The sequence below is a fragment of the Eretmochelys imbricata genome, chromosome 4 (assembly GCF_965152235.1).
Source record: "Eretmochelys imbricata isolate rEreImb1 chromosome 4, rEreImb1.hap1, whole genome shotgun sequence".
Taxonomy (NCBI): Eukaryota; Metazoa; Chordata; order Testudines; family Cheloniidae; genus Eretmochelys; species Eretmochelys imbricata.
This window is the reverse complement of record NC_135575.1, coordinates 23,906,603-23,919,885: the sequence shown is the minus strand read 5'-3', so window position 1 is coordinate 23,919,885 and position 13,283 is coordinate 23,906,603. Positions and strand designations below refer to the sequence as shown.

Genomic DNA, 13,283 nt, shown 5'->3' with positions numbered 1-13,283 from the left:
CATGGAGTGGAGACTCCGCTGGCCGCTGCTGACCCTAGGAGCCAGAGGAACCTGCCAGGTGCTTCCCAGTGGGTGGGAACCGACCCCCAGGTAAGTAGCAGGGCTGCGGCTGGGGCCCTGTGCCCGCAGTTTGTGGCGGGGCTGTGGTCGGGAGCTGGGGCTGTATGTTTCTGACAGGGCTGGAGCGGGGGCCGTGTACCCCCGACCCATGGCGGGGCTGGGGCCCTGTGCCCCCAACCCTTGGCTTCCTCAGGCTTTGTATCCTCCTTCCCCCATAGCTCCAGTGGGGGGGGGGTGAGTCTGTGGCTGTCCCCCCACCCCCATGTGTCCTGATATTTTGTTCTTGTCATCTGCTCACCCTAGCTCCACCTCACAGCAGGGTGGTGAAGCAGTCAAGAAGGGAGAAGCATCTCCCAAGCCAGATGTTTACACAAAGCCAACTTCAAGTACCCCTCCATTATCCAGCCTGGGAAATGACAGTGAGGAACCATTAGAGTTAATGTGAAGACATTGACTCAGCTGGGAATTTCCTCACATTTCATACCTATAGTGACTGAAGAAAAATACTGCAACCCCTTTTAAAATGGAAGGGGTTTGAAGTGAAATCCATCCAGAAACTGAGGGACAGCCTCTAGGCGGGAGGCTGTGTGTGAGTATTGGGTTTCCTCCTTTTGACAGGAGGTATGCTGGGAAACTGTGCAAAGGCAATAGTTAACTTGTATTCAAAAAAAGGATTTTATCTACTATGGAAGTGTAAAATCCAAGGGTGCGACTTTTAGTTTGTGTGATTTGTATGTGTTTGCTTCCCTATATTATTTCATCTTTGAATCTGTGGTTTTTCTATTAAATAAACTTTTGGTTTTTATTCCAAGCAGGATTCTGGTGTGTAAACTGTGTGGAGTGTGGGGAGCACAAGTGACGTGATGACTGGGGGGGCTGGTTTCACGCCGTCAGTGGTGATGAACCAGAGGGGAACTGTCTGAGTGTCTGGTAGTTAAGAACTTGGGGAGCACAGATATGGGGAGACTTGGGACTACAAAGGCTGTTGGTGTCACCCTTCAAGGGGTAACTAGGCTGGTGGAAGCCAGAGTGAGACCTTGTGTTTGTGGGCACAATACTGATGTCAGGGATCCGAGCCATAGCAACACAGAATTAAGACACCTTAAGGTTACAGGACAGGCGGTGACAGAACCCCTTACAGGTCTGGGTGATTTCAAAATCATCACAGTGGCTTCATAGCAAAAGTTTTGGCAACAGAAATATGTAAATCCCTTTCCTCCCCAAGTAACAGGTGTTCCATATGTAATTGCTTGAAGAAAATCCATCCTGTCCCTCCTTTTAAGTCTAATTCCTGCATGACTTCTATCAGTTGCTGTCCCCAAGAACTAATATTTTTCCTGTGTTGTAAAAATATTTTTCTTTCGGCTCCTGTTTATACTTCCTAACCTTTCCGGTCCAAATTTCCCATTTGGATGTGTGTGTTTGGCACCTGTCCAAGTCAGTGGGAGTCCTGCATGGACACATGAGTGCAGAATTCAGCATTGAGAGATTTTGTCCAAAATTAAACCATACTACTTTTGAGCATTGTTATGGATATATTTATCCTGGGGAGCAGACATGCAGTATGTGTTGACATTAACTGCAATTAGAAGTTTGAGCTGCCCTAACAGATTTTAATTCCATTGCTAGTACTTCCTGTCTTTTACAGTCTCTGTTTCCTATTCATCTCAAGGAGAAATAATTAATTTGTCTTTTAGTCATCTATGATATCCTACCGTCATGTAGAAAATAACTTTACAGTGATTGCAATTACCTTCCTTTGGTTAATTTCCTTGATGATCAGCTGACACATCTTTTCAGTCTTTATTTTTTTTTTAATTGTTTTCATCTAGTAAAAGGTTTGGTTTATACAAATGTTTTGCAGTCTGTCATTCTTTGTTATTTATACACTATTCTAACTTGGCTTTCTACTACAAATTAGCTGGAAAGGTTGCTGTGCCCTTCTTTCATTTTCATTTTGTTCTTTTTTTTCTTCTCTAGATCACAAAGTCCACCAGGGAAGGGTCTATACAGGAACGTCTCTTGCCACAACCAGAGTTGTCAGATGGAATTCCTCAGGTCAGCCTCCGATTAACTGACAGTAGTGCATGTTTGGAGGAAATGGATTTACCAGATGAAATCTCTTTCATTAACAGTGCTGCATTCTTCTCCAGGTTAGTGCTCCTTTCTTTTCATAAAATACATCTGTGGATGTGTTTATATTCGGAGTATTACTATATGGCCAGGACAGAAAGCAGGTGTGTAGCTTTGTATCAGTATTGTACATGCTGCTGATGCTCAGATTTTAATCTTAAAGCAGCCAGTTCCTTTTACATTAAATAGGGCCTGCATCAGGTTACCATCTGCATGGAATAAAACATTATGCTACATGCCTAACTAAGCAAGGGGACCATAATTCACCCAGATTCCCAAATGCCCTGACGCTCTTTGAAATGCAATTTAAGACATCCATGATTTAAGACTAATGTATTTCTAAGATACTAATTGGGAACTATGGAAATATTCAAATATACTCTTAATAAGAGGATACATACCTAAGCCATTTTTATGATGTCTTCAATTTTATGTTTCATAGGCATGTGGGGGCAATTTTTAAGCACTCCTGTTGGGAGCCAGTGAAGAGGGAAAAAGGGTAGCTTAAAAATACTTTTAAAAAATAAAATTTCTCAGCTATACTGTAATAAAAGGGCATCAGTTCATTTTTGCTTTTTTCACAGTTTATTACATTAAGTTTAATATTGAAATAAATTTCACTAACTGGTAGAACTTAATCCCATATTGCTTTCTGTATATACCATTACCTGGCAATCCAGCTCTTTTCTTCATTTATACACATGTTCATGCACACATTTGCCTACTCTTATGGCACACTTGCACATAGGGCTGAATTATTAAAAACGTGCATGGTCCAAATGGAGTACTGTGTGCAAACAGATATTCAGATGCATATATAAAAAGAACACACAAGTTTGTTCCCCATAAAAATTTGCATGCATATAAACCTGGCCTGTTTTGTAAAGGAATGTGGTTGAGAAAGCTGTTAAACATTTGAAACTGTGTTGAGAAATGTAGATGTGTTTCTGGAATAACTGAACACACAAACTGAAGGAAGGTTGCTCTTGCCGCAGGCTTCCTATGTGACTTTAGTCTTGTGACTTAATCTTTCTGTGTCTGAGTTTCTCTGTTTGTAAAATGGGATAATAATACTTACTTGGCTTATAGGAAGGTTTTGAAGCTAAATTCATTAAAGTTTTTAAAGTCACCCTTGAATAGAAGGAAGTACAAAATATTAAAATAATTTTAAAAATGGTCAGTATGGTGCAGTGGTTTCTGAGGCTGCTGTGTCAATGTGAGCACACTAAAAATGTGTGTATATGTATATTATATATTACGTCTGTATGTGTCTGCACGTGCACACACAGGATGGACGATGCGCTGGGAATGAATGAGTTGTGTAGTGCGGTGGTTCTCAACCAGGGGTACCTGTACCCATGGGGTACGCAGAGGTCTTCCGGGGGTACATCAACTCATCTAGATATTTGCCTAGGTTTACAACAGGCAACATAAAAAACACTAGCGAAGTCAGTACAAACAGATATTCAGATGCACATGTACAAACTAATATTTCACACAGTGACTTGTTTATACTGCTCTATATACTGTACACTGAAATGTAAGTACAATATTTATAGAAAAGTACAACCCCTGCCAATGAGTTCCACGGATTGACTGTGCATTGTGTGAAGAAGAACTTCCTTACATTTGTTTTAAACATGCTGCCTATTAATTTAATTGGGTGACCCCTGGTTCTTGTGTTAAAATAACACGTCCTTATTCACTTTCTCTCCATACCATTCACGATTTTATAGACCTCAATCATGTCCCCCCTCAGTCATCTCTTTTCCAAGCTGAACGGTCCCAGTCTTTTTAATCTCCCCTCATACGGAAGCTGTTCCACACCCCTTGTCATTTTTGTTGACCTTCTCTGTACTTTTTTCATTTGTAATATACTTTTTTTGAGATGGGGCGACCAGAACCGCACACAGTCTTCAAGGTGTAGATATGCCATGGATTTACATAGAAGCAATATGATATTTTGTTTCTTATTATCTGTCCCTTTCCTAAAGGTTCCTAATATTGTTAGTTTTTCTGACTGTCACTGCACCCTGAGCAGATGTTTTCAGAGAACTATCCTCCATGACTGTAAGATCTTTCTTGAATGGTAACTTAGACCCTTCATTTTGTATGTATAGTTGGGATTATGTTTTCCTATGTGCATTACTTTGAATTTATCAACATTGAATTTCTTCTGCCATTTTGGTGCCCAGTCACCCAGTTTTGTGAGATCCCTTTGGAGTTCTTCTCAGTCTGCTTTGGATTTAACTATCTTGAGTAATTTAGTATTTTCTGCAAATGTTGCCACCTCACTGTTCGCCCTCTTTTTCCAAATCATTTATGAATATTTTGCACGGCACAGATCCCACTGTTTATCTCTCTCCTTTGTTTCCTATCTTTCAACCAGTTATTAATCCACGAGAGTACCCTCTCTTATCCCATGACTGCTTACTTTGATTAAGAGCATTTGGTGTTGGACTTTTTTCAAAGACTTTCTGAAAGTCCAAGTACACTGAATCCGCTGGATTATCCTTGTCCACATGCTTCCTGACTCTCTCAAAGAATTCTAATAGATTGGTGAGGCATGATTTCCCTTTACAAATTTAACTATGCAAAGTATTGTTTGCAGTCAAGGTATATTGCAGTGCATAAAATATGTATTTTATCCTTTCTGAAGTCCCTGCTCTGCACCATGTTGACTGTTGATATAGAGAACAATTTTATGTTGAGGTTGAAGTATTTCTGTACGTATAAAAAGAGATAATTTTGTCTTTCAAAATAGGTGGAGTACTGTTTGTACCAGCAATCTGTGCCAGGTACCTAATATATATATGTTCTCTCAAGAATTACATCATCTTTAAAACTATGTGCTAAGGGCAAACTGCTTTGCATACAGTAGCAAAAAACACAACTTTAAGCCAGGCCCTGTGGAAGAAGGGGTAAAGTGAATAAGCATGCGCGCACACACATTTTCCCAGGACTTCTCCCATTTTGAAAGTGCGTGGGTATAAATGGCTGTCAGAGCTCTACCAGCTAGAAAAGAGGAACATGCATAAGGCTCTGATCCAGCAAAGCACGTGCTTAACTTTAAGCACTGGTCCCATTGACTTCATTGGGATTAATTGTGCACTTAAAGTTTTGCGTGGCTCAAGTGCTTTGGATTGAGGTTCAAATGGATTTTTTGTTTCAGGAACAGGGTTTGTGAAGCTTATTCAGTCACAAAGGAGGAAAGGCCTCCTTCTGCCAAAGTCTCTAACATACAAGTTCGAAGCTACGTGTGCCCAAATATAACAGTAACAGAAAGCGTAAGGCTTTCTACAGCCCAAAGGTAAGTGGGAAGCATTTTTCACTCAGCCAAAGCGCAGGGTGGGAGTGTGTTGTGCTGAGCAGAGGTCCTTTCCGGATGCTGTTTATATTTCTGTAGAGTACCAGATGTTTGCTACCTATAGACTTGTTAGCATCTACCATCATGAATCCCCTGCCAATTAATAAGGCTTTGCTGCGTATCGCTCATAGCCTTTGCATATTGGGGCTGCATCCATTCTTGATCCTGGCAGCATTTTCAAGGACATTTGCCTGTACTGGGAGATTAACACCCTCCTTGCTAGACACAGCTATTACACACAGACTTACCTGGCTAAGAAGTGTTTTTCCAGGTACCTGCCTTATCACCAATTTACATATTCAGGTGGTGGGGGAAAAAATCTGCAGGGAAATTTGAAAGAAAAATTACATGCAGATTCCAGGACCTGAAACCTTAGAGCAGGCTGCCAGTCTGAAGTCACTTGGGGATCCTAAAGTGTAAACCAGCTTTTGGAGTGCTTTTCATCCATTCTCACCTTGTGTCATAGATCATAAACTCTTGTTTATGGCTGCAGTCTTAGCTGCCGTGGGATTTGCCAGCAGAACTACCGTGTAGTAGCTTTCCAACCTTTGAATGTTTTCAAAGGGAAGCTTGTTTACGTCAGCGTTTCTTTCACAAAGTAACTTATATTGCCTCTTGTCCTAATTCCTACCATCGTACTGGCTTATATGTCGTTAAAACAAGGTGTGGGTTTGTGTACATAGCTGCACCCTGTTCTTAAGGATGATGTTTGTGCGTTCAAACCGTAAACTGCTGAGGTGTCAATACGTATATCTGTACGCTTTAAAATATGTACATAATATAAACACTTGCCTTTTGTTTTGCTCACTTGTGACTTTCTTTTTAGCAACTTTCCTTTAAAAGCAACACAAGCAAAAACTTGTCATTGTTCCGTGGTATGTGATGTGATAAGAACTTGATTACATAGTGCTGAGAGAACAAATCAAGCAGATCTGTTTTTTTAGTTTATCTGGGTATTATATTTGGTACATATTTATTACCCAAACTAACAACTTCCCTTATCACACAAGAGCCTCTATAACAGGTTTGCATAAGGGATCAGAGCCAAACAACAATCCCTGCCCTGTGAGCTCTCCTGAATCTTGGAGAAAACTGCTGATTTCTCAACAATGGAGCAAAGGTTTAGGGTGAGGTTGATTATAGAGAGTGGTAAGTTCTTTGGGACAAGGAATATCTTCCTATATGTCTGCATAGTGTCTAGCATCTTTGTGGGGCTGTAGTAATATCCTTAATAAATAATGGCTCAGTGAGGCACTATTTTTCATTTAATCGAGATTTGTTTTCTCTGTGTCTGCCTCTCTCTGTGCTTTAGGCTCTGTTGAGTTAGTTTTTCCAAGCTGACTCACTTAATCTTGAGAGTACATTTCTCTCTACCCTCATATGCAATCCGTTCCCTTCTTTCTTGCATTGTGAGATGCTGGCAGTATGAACTGTTACATAATGAGTTTTCAAGAAATACATTCTCCCAAGGCACAAGCAACTAAGACTTTTGCGATTTATGTTTTTGTTCAGCTTAGGTGATTGTGATCTAGTAGCTGGTTGTGGTCTGAACTGTCACTTTGTTGTCCCTTGGCCATCTATAATCAGGTCACATTGTCAATTAAAATAACATGTGAACACATTATTTCTCCTCCAGTAATTCACCTGGTTTGATTGCAAAAAAAAATAAAAAATAAAAAATTCAGATGCCCCTCTCTTCATCAGCCCAGGACAGGTAAATTGCTACCTCTTTGGGCTTAGAGTCTGTATGCTAGAATCAAAACACCTTATTATCAATCCATGTGAGCATTGGCACCTCCTTGTTTCTAGCAATCATGTTTTAGTCTCTTTGCCTAGAATTTCTCTGGTGACACAGTGGTGGCTGGAAAGCTGAAGAGTATTCTAAATCTTGTGGTCTGAACAGTGCATCATAAGTAGAGGTTCAACCAGTGGAAACAGCAAGAGTTCTTGATGGGACAAAGAACTAACAGCTTACATGTGAGAGAGAGGTCTATCACTAGCTGTACGTGTGAGACTGCATTTGATTGACTCATCTTTTTAGTGGCTGATCTGGAAAAAAGATACTTCTTTCATTTTGTGTGCAAAGGACCTTTCTGTCCTATGTGTGGAAACTATTCTGGGGACTCAAGGACTATAAGGGTATGTCTAAACTGCAGTTAGACACTGGCTGACCTGTGCCAGCTGATTCGGGCTGGGGCTGCGAGGCTGTTTAATTGCAGTGTAGACTTCCAGGCTCAGACTGAAGCCTGGGCCCTCGGACCCTGTGAGGTCCCATAGCTCAGGCTATAGCCCAAGTCTATGCTGCAATGAAATAGTCTTGCAGCTTCAGACACAGTAGCCCAAGTCGGCTGTCACATGCCAGCTGCGGCTCGTTGTTTGCAGTATACATGTAGCTTCAGTGGCCCCAACGAGCACGTCATTCTAAGAATGATTCTGTATCCCAGTTGAGGCATAAAGAGAAATCTGAATTGAAACTCTTTCCAGAGTTCAGGCTTTTCCTCACTGAATGGGAGGATTGTTCAGTACTTCCTGCTTTTCCCTGGTGGAGAAAGACTTTTCTTCTCATGAGGCCAGCGAGAACTCCTTACTCTGGTGCCTGGGGAGTCCGATGGAGTAGTCATGCTACATTTTGCCTTAAGCAAATTGGACTGCACTCCTCCTCGAAGAGTTTGGAGGCCTTTTCAAGCATGAGATATCAATGGGCTCTTGCACAGAAGAACAGGCAGTACTCAAATGGCTGATGAAGTTTCAGCCTATCCTTGAAAAGTCAGTTGATTTTTAACCCTGACACCTAGATGTACATCTCTGCACATCCCCAGCAGTTCATTATAAACAGATAAAATTGACAGTTCAGAGCACTGACCATTTAATGTTTAATACTCGAGAATCAGTGGATCCTTTTCTCTTTTTATTCTTGGTGTTTTCCCTCATGTGCCAGTTGCATTGTTCAGCGCTGAAGATCAGTGTAGCAGGCAGGCCGGCTCCAGGCACCAGCTTTGCAAGCAGGTGCTTTGGGCGGCATTCAGAATGGGGCGGCCGTCCGGTTCCCGCGGCGGCAATTCGGCGGCAGCTCCGCCGCTCTTCCGGGCACGGTGACTGCTTGGGGCGGCAAAATTGGTAGAGCCGCCCCGGTAGCAGGATTCCTTTTCAGACATGAATACACCAGGTAGTTTTGCATTTGAAGCTTTGTGATTTTTCTTCCTGTTGTGCTTTCCAGAGAGCATCTTCCCTGGCCATCTCCAGGAAAGACTAGTATAAAAGGTCCCAGTGCTGAATCAGAATCATGCATTTACTTGTGCACTTTCCCCAGTTCAGCTGCAAGAAATGTGGTGTGGAATGTTATGTGCGTGTGCAGTGTAGTGTTTGCTGAAGGAGTTCAGCTATGATTTCCCATGACAGAGATATTTTTAATCAAGGTAGTCAGCTGGATGTCAAGTGAAGAGAGGGGTTACAAGGGTAGGCTTGTCACTTGGTGCTCCTGTCATTTTGCTTGGACACCGGACTCTCGCTAGAATGCACGTCTATATAACGCGAATTCGGATATAACGCGGCCGCAGCTATGGATCCCAAATTTAAGTACTGTACAGTACAATTTTTTTTAGTATAGACACGATAAATCAACCGCTGAGCGCTCTCCTGTCGACTCTAGTACTCCACCAGAACGAGAAGCACAAGCACAATCGATGGGAAAGCATCAGCTATTCATGCTTGATCAAGGTGTTATCGCCACTTTAAGCAGCACTATTGACGGACGTTGATACGACAAATGATAGAAAGCGAGTTGTCTGTCACCGATTTTCTGAAGAAGTTGACTATAAAAGACTTCTTTTACATTGGCGGCGATTCCTGGAATTTATTATGTGCTGAAACGATAAACCGCTGTTGGATGGTGGGTTGAGAGAGTCGTTTGGCCACCCGCTCCTGGAAGAAAATAAAGTAAGCAGATCACAGTCTGATGAGGAATTCGACTTCGAGGGATTTACAGGCAGTACGACCAAACAACATTCCAGAAGAAGAGGAAGATGAAGTGGACGTCGTTCCAACGTCAGCTGCGACCGTAGCCGGCTTAGAGACTGCTTTGAGATGGTGTGAGACGCAAGACGTTGAGCCTATAAAAATTATGCAGCTACATAGCCTTTTGCAGTTTGCTAAGCCGAAGCAGCACAGCAGCACAAAGCAAAAGCAACTCACCGACTTTTTTAAGAAAAACTAGACTAGTTTATTGTAATGTTTAAATCTCTAATAAAGCAACACTTCTTTTCTCGTTTCTTTCCTTCAAGTAGGAGTTTATTTTCTAAGGTTTTCTATACTTCATAGATGTGACATTTACTGTATACAGTAATTTCATTTTAACACGGTCCCCGCTATAACGCAGTACTTGGCATGGATCCCAAATCCCACGTTCCGGTCCGGTGTATCTGTAATCTGAGCATTTCAGTCCTGTAAAATCCTTCTCCTTCATGGCCTAAGGAAAAACAGATTTGTATTTGTATTTTTATTTTTTGTAAGTGATTTGGGTACTGAAAGGGTCTGCTTACCCAGAAGTAGTGGAATCTGCACTTCGCTGCATTAGCAACCTGCCTCAAACTTGACTCAGAAGGACCACTGGTTTAGGGGTCAAAAAGTAGTTTTGTCTCCATATCTGTTTGGTCCCTGGTCACTCTGCCAATTGTGGTAGCATGATTTGAGTGCTATGGTGCTGTGGATCACTGGGAAACTCCCAAATGTCCATCTGCTGTTAATGACTTTCCGTCATTAATGACTTGGCAGGAATCTGACTAGTGACCCACAGTCAAAAAGAAAAGGAGGACTTATGGCACCTTAGAGACTAACAAATTTATTTGAGCCTAAGCTTTCGTGAGCTACAGTCACGGCTGCTACTCCACAGTCAAAAGGTTCTGTTACCCCATTGCCAATTCACTGAGTCAGCCAGGCCTCTCATAATTTCTGTACTTCCTTATTTTATTTTACTCCCTCAGAATTTTAGGATCAAGTGGGGATGGATTCATAAAGCTGTGATTGGTAGTGAGTGAATGTTAAAATGATAAAATACATAGGTTAAGAAAAGAGTAGGGTACATATGGGTGCAGTGCTTAAATTATTCAGAAGTACAAAGGTTGGTTTGAAAGTAATACAATATACATAGTACATAATCAGCAATAACCCAAATAAGATTAATAAATGTAACAATACAATTTAGATATTAGCATCCAAGTATTCGTGTACATCACTCAGGGAAAAAGTTATACAGAGAGTTGGTTGTGGAAAGCAAATTGATGGCTGAGTGAAGATTGTCCTTCAGTAATTGAGAATTTACAAAATTGTATTTAGAAAATACAATCTGTCAGAGAAGTGTTTCAGTTACTTTCTCGACTGCACTTATCACTGGCACTCCAGCTCATCTCTCCTAGTATTGCTGATGTCCAATGATGTGTTTTAGTTAAATTACTGTTAGAAATTACCCAAACTTAATTTGATTATTATTGCTGTGCATAGCGCACCATTAGTTTATGCAGCATTTTACAAACACAAACCAAAAGAAGTTCCCTGCTCCAAGCTAGCGGACTTATTCTGAACCTTCTTACCATGAATTGTTTACCTTACTTTGGATTGTTGATATCACGAGACTCTGTGAAGGGATTGCAGAATATTTTTAAAGATGTAAAAAGAAAAGGAGTACTTGTGGCACCTTACAGACTAACCAATTTATTTGAGCATAAGCTTTCGATGAATCCGATGAAGTGACCTGTAGCTCACGAAAGCTTATGCTCAAATAAATTGGTTAGTCTCTAAGGTGCCACAAGTACTCCTTTTCTTTTTGCAAATACAGACTAACATGGCTGTTACTCTGAAACCTTTAGAGATGTAGTTGCCCCTCTGGGCAGCTCTGGCTTTTTAAAATTGTAATCAAGATTTTAAAAATGAGTGGCTCAAGTGTTCCTATCATTGCTATGTCTAGACATTTATTACTGCACAGGCCTGGCATGTTGTCTGGTCATTTCAGGAATTAATAGTTGCAGTGGCCAGTAGCAGATGCTTAAGAGGAAGGTGTAAGAAATACTACAGTAAGCAGTTATAAAATAACAGGTCTGTAGGGAAAGTTTTCTCTTAAAGCCCTCATTAGTTTATGATCATCTTATGCCTTGAAGCATGAATGTTTATATCCCATCCAGACAACTTGGGGTTTGGTTTTGTTGTTTTAATCCTTTCTATTGTAATTCTGGATGTTCTTGTTATCTATGCAAATGGCCGGTCCTTTTCTGAATCCAGCTAAGCTCTTACCCTCAGTGGTATCTTGTTCACTCATAAATTTGTTCAAAATGGCCACTTCAGAATCACAAGAGCATCTTCTGCCTCAGATTTCAGAGGCAAAATGTTCTCTTTTTGCAATGCTCACAGCCCTGCATCAGCCTGAGAGCTAAGGATCAAATGTGAATCTTAAACACTGGTCATAGCAGTGAATGGCACTGATTAATAGGCTGCTGAGCTGGCACCATTGTATTCAGCTGTGCAGGAAAGCAACGTTCATGTTCGTTAATATGAAAGGTCAGGTAAAGTGAGGCTAGCGTGCAGCAGAAACAGCCCACAATTTTGGGTTCAGAGAGCTAAAGGCAAACAGGATTCTTGCAGTAGGGGGTTAATATGCGTAAGGCCTTGTCTACACTGCCACTTACAGCGCTAAAACTTTCTTCGTCAGCTGTGCAGACATACCCTAAGTCACAGGGTTTCTCGCAGCCTACATCTCCCCTCCTCCCAGCATTGGTCTGACTGCCAGTTCTGTCCAAATGCAGAGATCAAGTTACTATCTACAGCTCACTCTTCTCATAGTGACAGGTTTCAGAGTAGCAGCCGTGTTAGTCTGTATCCGGAAAAAGAACAGGAGTACTTATGGCACCTTAGAGACTAACAAATGTATTTGAGCATAAGCTTTCATGGGCTACAGCCCACTTCATCGGATGCATAGAATGGAACATATAGAAAGAAGATAGATATATACACACACACACACAAAGAGATACAGAGAACATGAAAAGGTGGAAGTAGCCATATCAACTTTAAGAGGTTAATTAATTAAGATGAGCTATTATCATCAGGAGAAAAAAACTTTTGTAGTGATAATCAAGATGCCCCATTTAGACAGTTGACAAGAAGATGTGAGGATACTTAATATGGGGAAATAGAGTCAATATGTGTAATAAGAAAAGGAGTACTTGTGGCACCTGAGAGACTAACAAATTTATTTGAGCATAAGCTTTCGTGTGCTACAGCTCACTTCATCGGATGCATTCAGTGGAAAATACAGTGGGGAGATTTATATACACAGAGAACATGAAACAATGGGTGTTACCATACCCACTGTAACGAGAGTGATCACTTAAGTGAGCTATTACCAGCAGGAGAGTGGGGGGGAGGGGCAGGAGGAATAAACATGGGGAAATAGTTTTACTTTGTGTAATGACACATCCACTCCCAGTCTCTATTCAAGCCTAAGTTAATTGCAGATTGCAAATCCAGTTTGCAAATTAATTCCAATTCAGCAGTCTCTCGTTGGAGTCTATTTTTGAAGTTTTTTTTGTTGAAGTATTGCCACTTTTAGGTCTGTATTTGAGTGACCAGAGAGATTGAAGTGTTCTCCAACTGGTTTTTGAATGTTATAATTCTTGATGTCTGATTTGTGTCCATTTATTCTTTTACGTAGACACTGTCCAGTTTGACCAATGTA

The 13,283-nt window shown here is 41.2% G+C and overlaps 1 protein-coding gene across 1 annotated transcript in view; it reads left to right on the top strand.

Moving 5' to 3' along the window:
- FAM13A (family with sequence similarity 13 member A) overlaps nt 1–13,283 on the top strand; it is a 188,753-nt gene that overhangs the window by 76,370 nt on the left and 99,100 nt on the right. The window contains exon 7 of the mRNA XM_077815021.1: nt 2,041–2,213. Within this exon, the coding sequence (XP_077671147.1) occupies nt 2,041–2,213 (173 nt within the window). The remainder of the gene's footprint in view (nt 1–2,040; nt 2,214–13,283) is intronic.